Source organism: Oncorhynchus mykiss, chromosome 1 (genome assembly GCF_013265735.2).
Source record: "Oncorhynchus mykiss isolate Arlee chromosome 1, USDA_OmykA_1.1, whole genome shotgun sequence".
Classification (NCBI taxonomy): Eukaryota; Metazoa; Chordata; class Actinopteri; order Salmoniformes; family Salmonidae; genus Oncorhynchus; species Oncorhynchus mykiss.
Genome location: NC_048565.1, coordinates 62063153 through 62079555, shown reverse-complemented (window position 1 = coordinate 62079555; position 16403 = coordinate 62063153). Strand labels below are relative to the sequence as shown.

At 43.5% G+C, this 16403-nt stretch overlaps 1 protein-coding gene across 1 annotated transcript in view; it reads right to left on the bottom strand.

The window, feature by feature from the left end:
* The window catches only part of fam204a (family with sequence similarity 204 member A), a 33256-nt gene extending 17950 nt beyond the window's left edge, over window positions 1–15306 (bottom strand). The window contains exons 1-5 of the mRNA XM_021607421.2: window positions 14838–15306; window positions 14343–14433; window positions 13821–13863; window positions 13307–13409; window positions 1381–1470 (exon numbers count right to left, since the gene is read on the bottom strand). Coding sequence (XP_021463096.1) covers window positions 1381–1470; window positions 13307–13409; window positions 13821–13863; window positions 14343–14433; window positions 14838–15095 — 585 coding nt within the window. The 5' untranslated portion in view covers window positions 15096–15306. The remainder of the gene's footprint in view (window positions 1–1380; window positions 1471–13306; window positions 13410–13820; window positions 13864–14342; window positions 14434–14837) is intronic.
* Window positions 15307–16403: the final 1097 nt, after the last annotated feature.

Below are 16403 nucleotides of genomic sequence, written 5' to 3'. Positions count from 1 at the left end.
CTATTTTAATGGACATTTTTTTGCATTTCTTTAAAAAACAAGGACATTTCTAAGTGACCCCAAACTTTTGAACAGTAGTATATATTATTATATAAAAATTTATAATTCCAAAAATGGATGTAGCGACTACAGATTGTCCCTTTAAGTCAACTTGTGCAAGTTTGAGCACATGTCCTTTAGGCCTATGGATATTTTGTCATCAGTATCAATTAGATTGAACAACAAAAGCCCCACTTTTATTCCACTGGCTGGGATCCACACTATACAGCTGTTGCAAGAGCGCATTTTTCACAGGTTGTCCATCAGTTACAAAAATATTGATAGGCAGCTTGATAGGCAGCTTAAACTTCTTGAATTCAACCATTATTGTGTTCAAATACACATTGAGATTTGTGAACAGCCATCCACAACAACCACAATCTGTAAGGCGCAAATAGCTAAATGAGAGAGCAGCAGTGTGATTCACATCAATGCGCTGTGTAGATATCAATAACAAGTTATATCTGTATTGCTGTAAACTACACCACTGCTGTCATCCTTTACCTCCAAGTGTTTATTAAAATTGGATAACCTTTGGATGCCGACAACAGTCGCACTATTGGCTTGGACTGTAGCCTACAAAAGCCCATTCCTGCTCTTTTCCCGCAATCCATCAACCACATTTGGTGTGTCATCATAGTGGTCTCTGACTTGTGGTCAGATTCGCTCAGGCGGAACAAACTTAAACTTGCGCCTTTTTTCAACGCTGATTTAAATGTCATTGAGAAAACAGAGAAGTGTCAACAACAACAAAAAATTCCCCAAACATCCTTTCTGAATTCAAAAGTAAATCTAGTTTTTCAAAAGTATCATTAATATCAGTGCTTCTATAAGAGCATCACATCTCTCACTTAATACAATTCAAGTTGTGACAATTGAACATACTGCAATCGGCAACTATGAAAAGTAGTAGCGATGTCTTCTTAAGCGCAATTATGGGTGTGTGGGCAACTTTTTCTGCTAAATTAGCTTCAAACCGCTTGATCCCCGATGCCTGCCAAGACGAGTGGTTTCGAAACTGCAGGCAGTGCATTTAGGGACGTGTGCACTTCAAAGGTATGAAACTCGCACCTTGAGAATGTTTTAACAGTTGGCTTGAAAGCAATGTAGCCCTTCATTAAAAAACTGAGCCAAAAGTGCTTTTGACATTGTCGAACTCCAAAACTAAGGGGGAGGGCTTTCCATTAACTCAATGGGAAAGGGCTGCAGGACTTCTCAATTGCGGGTGCCTGTGTGTGTTTTTGTTCCCCTATGTCTTGGCAGGAAGAAATGGCCACGGATCCATTAGTTCAATTTGTCACAGCGGGAGCGCCCCAAAGATCTCTTATCGGTACAACATACCTCTCGAGTGGCGAGTCTGTCGCTCATCTCCTCCGCCTTCCCAAAGTCCCCTTCAGCGATGGCGCTCTCTATGCTCTTTTCTAAGCTGGACTGGAGAGAAGGGGAAAATGTAGTGATTTAGAAATAGAAAAGGGGGGGAGGGAAATCAAAGAGTAACTTCAAAAAGTCCCCCGGGCCTTACTTTTAATATGATTGCTATTACTACAAATATGTAGATTTTCCTTCACAAATGAAAACCTTTTTGATTGGATATTAGTGGGGAAATCTTCAAAAAATGCTACTGGAGATTACCAAACATAAATGTGACTCTTTAATTACACATTTCCATTACAGGCTGGAGCAGAGGAGGGAGCAAAGATGCCCCTGGTTACTGATGGCAGGGGTGGTTCTCCCAAAAAAAAAAGGAGACTATCCAAAGAAGTAGAGTTAAGATCATTTCGTCAATAATTTCACAGAACACATGAAAGAAAGCAAGACCATTTTAAATTAGGGGGGAGCCCTCTCGGAAGCATCTTCAATCGAATGATTCAAGGACTCCGGTTGTTTATACTCATCCCTCAAATTAATTTGGACAAAGACAGCAAGCTGAGCCTAATAATGATATGGCAATATAGTAATAATTACAGAAAAACAAATAATAAAATCTACCTCTACCACAACTTTACAGTGGTCTACTTGCAGGCAAAGTGGCAATGTTCATGTTCCAAATAAAATAGGTTGTAAACGGGTTTTCAATGTGTGACATTGGGATCAACATTTCAAAATGGTTAAAACATTATTTTTATAAATGCAGTTCCACATGTGTACTGACAGGAATAAAAGTGAATATGCCAAATTGGCAAATCACTTTGCCTAACAACAGCATAGACCTAGGACGAGGAGTTATATCCTTTAAAATTGCAGGAGTAGAGTAAAATGGACACCAAAATGTATTTGTCATGTCATTTCATAACCTGATCACCAGTTCATATTGTGAATAATGCCCTCTAGGCTACTATCTTGTCATTCTAGGTAACACTTGACACCCAGCGCCATGACACGTTATGACACGGTCAAAACCATGTCATAATACGTCAAAACACCTGACATAACATGGTCATAACACTGTCATGACACATATTTAGACCGGTTGTGAAAAATATGGCTGGTTTTATGGCTGGTTATGACAGTGTCAAAACCCACAAAACCTACCACACAAGGCAAAACATTCCATTATACCATAAACACACTGTTGACAAGTAGTCCATGTTATATGAAACTGTCTGAAATGTACCATCTTAAATGACCATTGTAATTGCGCACACGTTGATGTCAGACATGCAACTAGCCCAATCAAATCAAACTTTATTTGTCACATGCGCCGAATGCAACAAGTGTAGACTTTACCGTGAAATGTTTACTTACAAGTCCTTAACCAACAATGCAGTTCAAGAAGAGTTAAGAAAATATTTACCAAGTAGACTAAAATAAAAAGTAATAAGAAAAAAGTAACACAATAAGAATAACAATAATGAGGTTATATACAGGGGGCACCGGTACCGAGCCAGTGTGCGGGGGTACAGGTTAGGTAATTTGTACATGTAGGTGGCGTGAAGTGACTATGCATAGATAATAAACAGCGAGTAGCAGCAGTGTACAAAAGGAAGGGGGGGTCAATGTAAATTGTCTGGTAGCAATTTAATTAATTGTTCAGCTGTCTTATGACTAAGGGGTAGAAGCTGTTGAGGAGCCTGTTGGTCCTACACTTGGTGCTCTGGTACCGCTTGCCATGCGGCAGCAGAGAAAACAGTCTATGATTTGGGTGACTGGAGTCTCTGACAATTTTATGGGCTTTCCTCTGACACCGCCTATTATATAGGTCCTGGATGGCAGGAAGCTATGCCCCAGTGATGTACTGGGCCATTCACACTACCCTCTTTAGCGCCTTACGAGGCGAGCAGATGACGAGCAGTTGCCATACCAGGCGGTGATGCAACCGGTCAGGATGCTCTCGATGGTGCAGCTGTAGAACCCTTTGAGGATCTGGGGACCCATGCCAAAACTTTTCAGTCTCCTGGGGGGAAAAGGTTTTGTTGTGCCCTTTTCACGACTGTCTTGGTACGTTTGGACCATGATAGTTCGTTGGTGATGTGGACACCAAGGAACTTGAAACTCTCTACCCGCTCCACTACAACCCCGTCGGTGTTAATGGGGACCTGTTCGGCCCGCCTTTTCCTGTAGTCCACGATCAGCTCCTTTGTCTTGCTCACATTGAGGGAGAGGTTGTTGTCCTGGCACCACACTGCCAGTTCTCTGACCTCCTTCCTATAGGCTGTCTCATCACTGTCGGTGATCAGGCATACCACTGTTGTGTGGCCAGCAAACTTAATGATGGTGTTGGAGTCTACAAGTTATTTAAAATGTGATGGAAAAAACATGACTGTAAAGAATGTATTACAACAACAACAAAAGGAAGGAAACATCTGTCAGGGAAAAAACACGCTTGAATCCATGTGGGTATTGACACTCCTGTGTAAGTGTCATAACCAGCCATAAAATAACATATGTCACAACAGGTGTAAATTTATGGGCCATGACAGTGATGACCATATTATGATAGGTTATGACAAATTATGTCAGATGTTATGATATATTATGACATGGTTATGACGCTGGATGTCAAGTAATGTGTTACCTCATTCTAATGTCAAGATGCATATTGCCATCGCACTGCCCTATCCCATCTGGAAAAGAGGTATACCTATGTAAGAATGCTGTTCATCGACTATAGCTCAGCATTCAACACCATAATAAGTGCATGGGGCGGCAGGGTACCCTAGTGGTTAGAGCGTTGAACTAGTAACCGAAAGGTTGCAAGTTCAAACACCCGAGCTGACAAGGTACAAATCTGTCGTTCTGCCTCTGAACAGGCAGATAACCCCCGTCATTGAAAATAAGAATTTGTTCTTAACTGACTTGCCTAGTTAAATAAAGGTCAAATAAAAATAGATGATGTCGTCCCCACAGTGACTACAAGAACGTACCTAAACCAAAAACCATGGATTACAGGCAATATCCGCGCTGGACTAAAGAACAAACGGCTTACAAGGAACGGGACACGGACATGGACACATACAAGAAAGCCCAATACAACCTCCGACGAGACATTAAAAATGTGAAAGGACAATATCCTATTACATCAGTTCCGACGCTCGACGTACAGTGGGGCAAAAAAGTATTTAGTAAGCCACCAATTGTGCAATTTCTGCCACTTAAAAAGATGAGAGAGGCCTGTAATTTTCATCCTAGGTACACTTCAACTATGACAGACAAAATGAGGGAAAAAAATCCAGAAAATCACATTGTAGGATTTTTAATGGATTTATTTGCAAATTATGGTGGAAAATAAGTATTTGGTCAATAACAAAAGTTTCTCAATACTTTGTTATATACCCTTTGTTGGCCATGACAGAGGTCAAACGTTTTCTGTAAGTCTTCACAAGGTTTTCGCACACTGTTGCTGGTATTTTGGCCCATTCCTCCATGCAGATCTCCTCTAGAGCAGTGATGTTTTGGGGCTGTTGCTGGGCAACACGGACTTTCAACTCCCTCCAAAGATTTTCTATGGGGTTGAGATCTGGAGACTGACTAGGCCACTCCAGGACCTTGAAATGCTTCTTACGAAGCCACTCCTTCGTTACCCCGGTGGTGTGTTTGGGATCATTGTCATGCTGAAAGACCCAGCCGCGTTTCATCTTCAATGCCCTTGCTGATGGAAGGAGGTTTTCACTCAAAATCTCACGATAAATGGCCCCATTCATTCTTTCCTTTACACGGATCAGTCGTCCTGGTCCCTTTGCAGAAAAACAGCCCCAAAGCATGATGTTTCCACCCCCATGCTTCACAGTAGGTATGGTGTTCTTTGGATGCAACTCAGCATTCTTTGTCCTCCAAACACGACGAGTTGAGTTTTTACCAAAACGTTATATTTTGGTTTCACCTGACCATATGACATTCTCCCAATCTTCTTCTGGATCATCCAAATGCTCTCTAGCAAACTTCAGACAGGCCTGGACTGGCTTAAGCAGGAGGACACGTCTGGTACTGCAGGATTTGAGTCCCTGGCGGCGTAGTGTGTTACTGATGGTAGGCTTTGTTACTTTGGTCCCAGCTCTCTGCAGGTCATTCACTAGGTCCCCCCGTGTGGTTCTGGAATTTTTGCTCACCGTTCTTGTGATCATTTTGACCCCACAGGGTGAGATCTTGCGTGGAGCCCCAGATCATCAGTGGTCTTGTATGTCTTCCATTTCCTAATAATTGCTCCCACAGTTGATTTCTTCAAACCAAGCTGCTTACCTATTGCAGATTCAGTCTTCCCAGCCTGGTGTAAGTCTACAATTTTGTTTCTGGTGTCCTTTGACAGCTCTTTGGTCTTGGCCATAGTGGAGTTTGGAGTGTGACTGTTTGAGGTTGTGGACAGGTGTCTTTTATACTGATAACAAGTTCAAACAGGTGCCATTAATACAGGTAACGAGTGGAGGACAGAGGAGCCTCTTAAAGAAGAAGTTACAGGTCTGTGAGAGCCAGAAATCCTGCTTGTATGTAGGTGACCAAATACGTATTTTCCACCATAATTTGGAAATAAATCCATTAAAAATCCTACAATGTGATTTTCTGGATTTTTTTTTCTCATTTTGTCTGTCATAGTTGAAGTGTACCTATGATGAAAATTACAGGCCTCTCATCTTTTTAAGTGGGAGAACTTGCACAATTGGTGGCTGACTAAATACTTTTTTGCCCCACTGTATGTGGCAGGGCTTGCAGACAATAACGCATTACAATGGGAAACCCAGCCATGAGTTGCCCTGTGATGCAGAACTACCAAACGAGCTAAATGCCTTATGCTCGATTCCAAGAATTTAACACTGTGACTTGCGTGAAAGCCCCTGTTGTTAAGGATGACTGTGTGATCTAGCGCTCCGTGGCCGATGTGAGCAAAATATTTAAACAGGTTAAGAAATCACAAGGCTGCCGGGTTTGATGGAATAACAGGGCACGTTCTCAAAGCATGTGCAGACCAGCTGGCAAATGTCTCCACAGATATTTTCAATCTATCCTTGTCCCACTCTGTAATCCCAACATGTTTCAAGCTGACCACCATTGTCCCTCTTCCCAAGAGCTCCAAGGTAACCTGCCTAAATGGCTATCTCCCTGTGGCACTCACATCTGTAATTATGAAGTGCTTTGAAAGGCTGGTCATGACACACATCAATACCACCGTTCAAGACCCCCTAAACCCACTCCAATTCGCATTCTGCCCGAACAGATCCACAGATGACGCAATCTAATTGCACTTCACACAACCCTCTCCCACCTGGACAAGAGGGGAAATAACTGAGAATACTGTTCACAGACTACTGTTCAGCGACCAACACCATAGTCCCCTCCAAGCTCGGGACCCAGGGACTGAACCCCTCCATCTGCAACTGGATCCTGGACTTTCTGACAGGCCGGCCCCAGGTGGTGAGGGTAGGCAACAACACCTCCGCCACGCTGACCCTCAACATGGGGGACCCTCAGGGGTGTGTGCTTAGTCCCCTCCTGTACTACCTGTTCACCCACGACTCCAACACCACCATCAAGTCTGCTGATGACACGACGGCGGTAGGAGTTGGTCTTAGTAGTGTGCCAACAGGACAACAACCTCTGCATCAACGTCAGTAAGACCAAGGAGCTGATTGTGGACTATAGGAGGAAAGAGGGGAGAGCACGATCCAGATCGACGGGGCTGTTGTGATGCGGGTCGTCCACATCACTAAATACCTAACATAGTCCACATACACCCACACAGCGGGTCGTAAAGAGACTGAAAAGATTTGGCATGGGCTCTCGTATCCTCAGTTGCACCATTGAGAACATCTTGACTGGCTACATCACCGCTTGGTATGGAAAATATATCGCCCTTGACCACAAGGTGCTACGGAGGGTGGTGCAGACAGCCCAGTACATCACTGGGCCCGAGCTCCCATCCACCCGGACCTCTATATCAGGCGGTGTCAGACACTCCAGCCACCCAAGCCATAGACTGTTCACTCTTTTACCGTCCAGTAAACAGTATCGGAGCATCGGCTCTCAACCCAACAGGCCGAGGGACAGCTTCTACCCACAAGCCATAAGACTGCTAAAAAGCCAGACTGCTAAATAGTTCAGGTACCATTAATTGACTATCTGCACTGACCCTACGCACACTCACTATTTGACCTAGACAGTTTGTGTGTATGTACTGATATGTAGGCTACATGTGCCTTTAAAAAAAAAAAAAGAAGTAGTTCTGTCCTTGTCTATTAATGTCCTGTATTATGTAACGTTTCATGTTTTGTGAGGACCTGAGGAAGAGTAGCTGCTGCTTTTGCAACAACTAATGGGGATCCTAATAAAATAACACTAGACTATATAAACCAACCATATACACACACTCACACTATATTAACACTCACAATCAAATCAAAGTTTATTTGTCGTGTGTGCCGAATACAACAGGCACAGTGAAATGCTTACTTACAGGCCCTAACCAACAGTGGAATTTTTAAGTAAAAAAATAGGTATTAGGTGAACAATAGATAAGTAAAGAAATAAAAACAACAGTAAAAAGACAGTGAGAAATAACAGTAGCGAGGCTATATATAGTAGCAAGGCTATATACATTAGTGAGGCTATATACACTAGTGAGGCTATAACAGTAGCAAGCCTATATACAGGCACCGGTTAGTCGGGCTAATTGAGGTAGTATGTACATGTAGGTATGGTTAAAGTGAATATGCATATATGATAAACAGAGGGTAGCAGTAGCGTAAGAGGGGTTGGCGTGTGGTGGGACACAATGCAGATAGTCCGGGTAGCCAATGTGCGGGAGCACTGGTTGGTCGGCCCAGTTGAGGTAGTATGTACATGAATGTATAGTTAAAGTGACTATGCATATATGATAAACAGAAAGTAACAGTAGCGTAAGAGGGGTTGGCGTGTGGTGGGACACAAAGCAGATAGTCCGGGTAGCCAATGTGCCGGTTAGTCGGGCTAATTGAGGTAGTATGTGCATGAATGTATAGTTAAAGTGACTATGCATAGATAATAACAGAGAGTAGCAGCAGCGTAAAACGGGTTGGGGGGGGCGGGATGCAAATAGTCCGGGTAGCCATTTGATTACCTGTTCAGGAAACTTATGGCTTGGGGGTAAAAGCTGTTAAAGAAGCCTTTTGGTGCTAAACATGGTGTTCCGGTATCGCTTGCCATGCGGTAGTAGAGAGAACAGTCTATGACTGGGGTGACTGGGATCTTTGACAATTTTTTAGGACCTTCCTCTGACACCACCTGGTGTAGAGGTTCTTGATGGCAGCCAGCTTAGCCCCAGTGGGGTACTGGGCCATACGTACTACCCTCTGTAGTGCCTTGCAGTCGGAGGCCGAGACGTTTCCGTACCAGGCAGTGATGCAACCAGTCAGGCAGGATGCTCTCGATGTTGCAGCTGTAGAACCTTTTGAGAGACTGAGGGCCCATGCCAAATCTTTTTACTTTCCTGAGGGGGAATAGGCTTTGTCGTGCCCTTTTCACGACTGTCTTGGTGTGTTTGGACCATTCTAGTTTGTTGGTGATGTGGACACCAAGGAACTTGAAGCTCTCAACCTGCTCCACCACAGCCCCGTCGATGAGAATGGGGGAGTGCTCGGTCCTGCTTTTCCTGTAGTCCACAATCATCTCCTTTGTCTTGATAATGTTGAGGCAGAGGTTGTTATTCTGGCACCACTGCACCAGGGCTCTCACCTCCTCCCTGTAGGCTGTCTCACCGTTGTTGGTAATCAGGCCTACCACTGTTGTGTCATCAGAAAAGTTGATGATTGAGTTGGAGACGTGCATAGCCACGCAGTCATGGGTGAACAGGGAGTACAGGAGGGAGCTGATCACGCACCACTGTGGGGCCCACGTGTTGAGGATAAGCATGGCAGAGGTGTTGTTGCCTACCCTTACCACCTGGGGTCAGCCCATCAGGAAGTCAAGGACCCAGTTGCACAGGGAGGGGCTCAGACCCAGGGCCCTGTGCTTAGTGATGAGCTTGGTGTTGAACGCTGAGGTGTTCCTCTTGTCCAGGTGGGATAGGGAACTGTGCACTGTAATGTTGATTGAATTGAGAAGTGTTCAGTGTAATGGTGATTGCGTCATCCGTGGATCTGTTGGGGCAGTATGCAAATCGTACTGAGTCTAGGGTGTCGGGTAAGGTGATATGGTCCTTATACGGGACACTGCTCATTAGATAAGTGTACTTTCTTGGGTACAGGAACAATGGTGGGCATATTGAAGCAAGTGGGGACAACAGACTGGCATAGGGAGACATTGAATATGTCCGTAAACACTACAGCCAGGTGGTCTGCACACTTCAGAGGACGCGGCTTGGGATACCGTTTGGATCTGCAGCCTTGCGAAGGTTAAGATGCTTGAATGTCTTACTCACGTCGGTCACGGAGATCGGGAGCACACAGTCCTCGTGAGCGGCGGGGGCCCACGTCAGCGGCTAAAGTGTTGTTTTCCTCGAAGTGGGCGAAGTAGATGCTTAGCTTGTCCAGGAGTGAGGCATTGGTGTCCGCGACATGGCTGGTTTTCACTTTATTTATTTATTTTTGACCCCTTTTTCGTGGTATCCAATTGGTAGTTACAGTCTTGTCCCATCACTGCAACTCCCGTACGGACTCGGGAGAGGCGAAGGTCGAGAGCCGTGCTGGGCCAATTGTGCGCAGTCCCATGGGTCTCCCAGTCGTGGCCGGCTGCGACAGAGCATGGACTTGAACCAGGATCTCTAGTGGCACAGCTAGCACTGTAATGCAGTGCCTTAGACCACTGCGCCACTCGGGAGGCCTCGCTTTCCCTTTATAATCCATGATTGTCTGGAGTCTCTGCCACATGCGTCTTGTGTCTGAGCCGTTGAATTGCGACTCCACTTTGGTCCCTGTACTGCCGTTTTGCCTCTTTGATTGCCTTACGTTGGTTGGATTAGTTTTAATCATCACAGTAGGAACAACATCCTCTATGGACTTTCTGATGAACCAAGTCACAGAGTCAGTGTGTTGACACTATTCAGAGGCAACCCGGAACATTTCCCAGTCCGCGTGATCAAAACAGTCCTGAAGCATAGATTCCGATTGGTCAAACCAGCATGAATTTGATTGAACATGGCTATGTTCCCCTATATCTTAATGTAATCACATGACATTTTTTGCAGATTATTATCAATGACTTACTAACAGCTGTAACAAGTTGTCCACCGCAGGAAATTCTCACTGGTACCGTAGTTTATAGAAAGACCCAAATAGATTCTAAATGTCTAGCGTGTAATTTACTTAGGCCTAACATTTTTTTATGTAATGTCAATATGTAAATGACATTGATCACTAATGAGAATGTTTGAAAATGAAGGAGCAAGGCCTTCTTGTTATGTTGACTTCACAAGTTCCGTTTAATTGAGCTTCTTGTTAAATATATCATATCCATTCAAAGTAAACCGTTTTTGCTGCAAAAACAGAGCAAAAACTACATTTGATGGTTCTTTCAGATAAACAGAATTTAAATAACACTCCAAATAAGCATTACGAGAACTTCCAATTGAATTAGGGCAGAGTATACACTATTATACACTGCTCAAAAAAATAAAGGGAACACTTAAACAACACAATGTAACTCCAAGTCAATCACACTTCTGTGAAATCAAACTGTCCACTTAGGAAGCAACACTGATTGACAATAAATGTCACATGCTGTTGTGCAAATGGAATAGACAACAGGTGGAAATTATAGGCAATTAGCAAGACACCTCCAATAAAGGAGTGGTTCTGCAGGTGATAACCGCAGACCACTTCTCAGTTCCTATGCTTCCTGGCTGATGTTTTGGTCACTTTTGAATGCTGGAGGTCCTTTCACTCTAGTGGTAGCATGAGACGGAGTCTACAACCCACACAAGTGGCTCAGGTAGTGCAGCTCATCCAGGATGGCACATCAATGCGAGCTGAGGCAAGAAGGTTTGCTGTGTCTGTCAGCGTAGTGTCCAGAGCATGGAGGCGCTACCAGGAGACAGGCCAGTACATCAGGAGACGTGGAGGAGGCCGTAGGAGGGCAACAACCCAGCAGCAGGACCGCTACCTCCGCCTTTGTGCAAGGAGGAGCAGGAGGAGCACTGCCAGAGCCCTGCAAAATGACCTCCAGCAGGCCACAAATGTGCATATGTCTGCTCAAACGGTCAGAAACAGACTCCATGAGGGTGGTATGAGGGCCCGACATCCACAGGTGGCTGTTGTGCTTACAGCCCAACACCGTGCAGGACGTTTGGCATTTGCCAGAGAACACCAAGATTGGCAAATTCGCCACTGGCGCCCTGTGCTCTTCACAGATGAAAGCAGGTTCACACTGAGCACGTGACAGACATGACAGTCTGGAGACGCCGTGGAGAACGTTCTGCTGCCTGCAACATCCTCCAGCATGACCGGTTTGGCGGTGGGTCAGTCATGGTGTGGGGGCCGCACAGCCCTTCATGTGCTCGCCAGAGGTAGCCTGACTGCCATTAGGTAACCGAGATGAGATCCTCAGACCCCTTGTGAAACCATATGCTGGTGCGGTTGGCCCTGGGTTCCTCCTAATGCAAGACAATGCTAGACCTCATGTGGCTGGAATGTGTCAGCAGTTCCTGCAAGTGGAAGGCATTGATGCTATGGACTGGCCTGCCCGTTCCCCAGACCTGAATCCAATTGAGCACAGACTGTCCAGGAGTTGGCATATGCTTTAGTCCAGGTCTTGGAGGAGATCCCTCAGGAGACTATCCGCCACCTCATCAGGAGCATGCCCAGGAGTTGTAGGGAGGTCATACAGGCACGTGGAGGCCACACACACTACTGGGCCTCATTTTGACTTGTTTTAAGGACATTACATCAAAGTTGGATCAGCCTGTAGTGTGGTTTTCCACTTTCATTTTGAGTGTGACTCCAAATCCAGACCTTCATGGGCTGATCAATTTGATTTCCATTGATAATTAGTGTGTGATTTTGTTGTCAGCACATTCAACTATGTAAAGAAAAAAAGTATTTAATAAGAATATTTCATTCATTCAGATCTAGGATGTGTTATTTTAGTGTTCCCTTTATTTTTTTGAGCAGTATATATATATTATTTTGCTTGCACGACAATTTACATATCAAAATATGTATGTCTCTTTCTTGTTCTATTACACCAGATTTATCAAGTACACAGATGTATTTCTAAATGGATTCAAGTAAGAAATTAACTCATTTGTCCAAGAGTTTCTTATTAGGGTTATTATTAGCACACACAAACAGCTATTCACATGCACTTTCCTTCACAAAGACGCAAGGCTGAGAGACACTAAAACAAAAGCAGGCAAGTGTCTGTGATGCCATTTTCTATACACCTTTTCATCAAAATGTAGGCTAATGCTATGTAGACTGGAGTCATATCCATGTAGGCTAGATCCATGGGTCTGACAATTAGCCTCTCACACGTTGAGTAGCCTATGTTATTGTGCATGTACTGAGTGCACTCTGAGCTTTCCACATACAGTAACACTGTGAGCAGGAGCTGTCAGGTATCTGTATAGTCATTCAGTACAGACACTTCTCTCTAGAGCAAATCTACATCTTACTTTAATCTCAACCAAAAAAAAGTGGAATGGAGAATCATCCCAATGTCAAGATTAAGGTAATCTCATCATTAAAACGTAACACAATCTTTTATATTTTACACAATGTCAGGTTTGAGTCTAGAAACCTCTTAAGCCGCCTGTCATATTTAATAAAACAATAAGAAGTTACACACGCATGGATATGGAAAGACAGAACATGTTCAATGCTTTTGCCATAACTTGATGGCATTAGACACAGGCAGACTTTATTTTTACCTTGGGAGCAGGCTTGTAACAGGCAGGGGGTTGAAATCTATCATTGATGCCAAAGTACTGCGTCAGCCCATCCCAATGCTTGTCATGCTCAGCTTGAGGCTCTCTGGCGAAGAAGAAAGAGTGTTCATGTTTATTATCGGTTCAGAAGAAGACTACAGCATATGTTAAGGCTATAAATGGGTGCTAAGTACCAATCAAATTTTTGGAATGCCTGGGTAGAATAGGCTTTCAGTTAGGCCTACACCAACAACAAGGCTATGTCCCGATTCTCCACCCTTTTCCATAAGTGTGCACTTGGACACTCCCTGTCATGGATTTAAAGCATAGGATTGGTGTAGCCTAAGCATTGGCTGGAGGGAGTTTCCGTGCAAGAAAGTGTGCAAGCTCTAATGCGCACTTTTGGGAGAATGGTGGAAAATCGGGACAAAGCCTTTGAAGACTCTTTAGTAGTTAGTGGAATACTGTATAGAACTATGTTTGAACAGATTTTGTGATACATTTAGGTCTACGTTACCTTTCATTGTTTGATTCCATGTTCTTAGTCCCTGATTCATCATCTGTTTAGTGACATGAAACACAAAGAAATTAATCTTGTAAAATCCAAAAATCACCCAATTTTACAGTCCGTCGTATTGTGTCATAACTCATGACCTCAGAAATATTAACATACACTGTGATCATATCCAAAACAGTGAAAAGAGGTAGACTGGCTGACTATTTCTTTCAGTAACTTTCAATGGAATTGTATATTATCTAATTATGTTCCACTCAGATCCATTCCAGTTCAGCTTTTATAGGCAAAAGACTAACTCAATTATAATACCATTTTTTTTATTTAACAAGGACAAAGGAACACAGCACTTTAACAAAAACACTAACGTTAGGGTCATGTGACACTTAGAATTTGGACACAGGATGAACCCTCTTCTTTTCCTATTTCCATTATTCCTGGGATAGGTCAAGTCGGTTACATCTGACCAGGGCAAAGATCGTTATCTTTTCAGTGGCTGTGTGGTTAAAAAGAAGTGCAATTGACCTTTCTTATGTCGTCGTTTTCCCCGCTGTCTTTTTTTGGGGAGCTTCATCTTCTTAATCTCATCTTTTTTCTTCTGTAGCTCTTTAAATCTCTAAAAGAACATGAAGTGTAACCATTCATTTAAGCAACAACAATGTATGCAACAAAAGCATTTACCCGAACCATGAAAATCTCCCTTTCAGCATGAATTGTGTGTAATGTGTATATGGTAGAAAAACATACAATGTAGCTTTACAAAGATGAGTAGCTTATCCACATTGGACTTGCTTTTTGAAAGTGGCGCTGATCCTGGGAAACGGGAATAAGTGGTATAGCCAAGCAATGCAGCCATTTTGTTATAACACGTTATTGTTTTCCATGCAGGTTTCATCATTTATGGACTGCCTATCCAAAAGTAGTAGGGGATGCTATAGAGTATATAGGCAACATCGCTAGCTAGCTAACGTTAGCTTGATATGCAACACCTGACTATGAAGCATAACATGTGTGACATACTTGCCACTTCTCCTCGGAAACCCCGGGTAAGCAGTCCAACGACTTGTCATGTTCTACGACGGGCTGTATATGGGAAGAACTTGTGTCTACAAGTGTCCCAACGTTTTCCTTAAGACCACGCGAAAGTCCAACTGCACGACATTTGTTTGAGGCTAACGTTTTTTCTTGATTTGCAACTACACTTTGTCCTTGATCGTCCTCATCATCTGAACTAATTTCTGCATCGCTCAGACCTTTCGGTAAAAGTCCGCTATACATCTTGAGAATGGCAAATCAACAGCAACTCGGTTTATAAAACGTGTTAGTCAAACTGATATTTTAAAAATGCATCGAAAACTACTTGAAGCGTTGTAAACATTTTCACTTCCTGGTGGACATTGTGACTCTTGCAAAACAACTACTCCGATTGGGAAAAACAATATAGTCTCTACCAATGAAAACTGTTCTATCGCTGCACTAAAGCCGATGGTTGCGTTTCAGGTCGTCTTTATTACAGTCGCGCTGCGCAACTCAGATTATTGCTGAGATGTTGAACGATTGTCCCTCTCAGAATTAAAACAATTATAGGGAGATAACCACCATAAATGTGTTGGTATTCCATGATTAGTTTTAAAAGACGACAACCACCATAAATGTGTTGGTATTCCATGATTTTAAAAGACATTTGCTGCTATTGTGTTTTTCAAAAGGCCAGTACATAAAACATTTTACAAGTAGTTTAGCAGACGCTCATATCCAAAGTGATTTACAGTTAGTGGATTCAAATTAAGATAGCAAGGTTGGACAACCACATATCACAGTCATAGTAAGTACATTTTCCTCAATATCTGTCAGCAAAGTCAGAGCTAGTAAGTTGGAAAAAAGGAAAGTGTGAGTGTTAGTTCACAAAAAGCCTCATTTATTTATTTATTTATTGGGGGGAGGGTGCAGATGATAGGGTGAAGAGTCAGGGTTTCAGATGTTTTCTGAAGATGGGCAAGGACTCTGCTGTCCTAGATTTAGGGGGAAGCTGGTTCCACCATTGGGGTGCCAGGACAGAGAAGAGCTTCGACTGGGCTGAGAGACCAGAGGTGGCGGAAAGGAGTGCTCGGGTTGGAGCGTAGGGTTTGACCATAGCCTGAAAGTAGGGAGGGACAGTTCCTCTTGCTGCTCCGTAGACAAGTACCATGGTCTTGTTGTGGATGCGAGCTTCGACTGGAAGAGCAGGGTGACGTGGGAGAACTTGGGAAGGTTGAACACCAGGCGGGCTGCAGCGTTCTGGATAAGTTGCAGGGGTTTGATGGCACAAGCGGGGAGCCCAGCCAACAGCGAGTTGCAGCAGCCTACACTATGTTTAAGACACTAGGTTTATTCTATTACGATTTTTGACTTTTTAACAAAAGCATAAGCTACACTCACTGGTTTGCCAATAAGGGTAATAACTATTTGGCTTTCCCGATCTAGAAATTCAGGTAAAAATAATTTAGATTCAGCCAACAGTATCGCCAAGGAAGTTATACAGTGTTAGTAATCGTAGATAAGTGGCTTGTTACAACTGGCAAGTAAATCTGTTATTTATGCCATGTT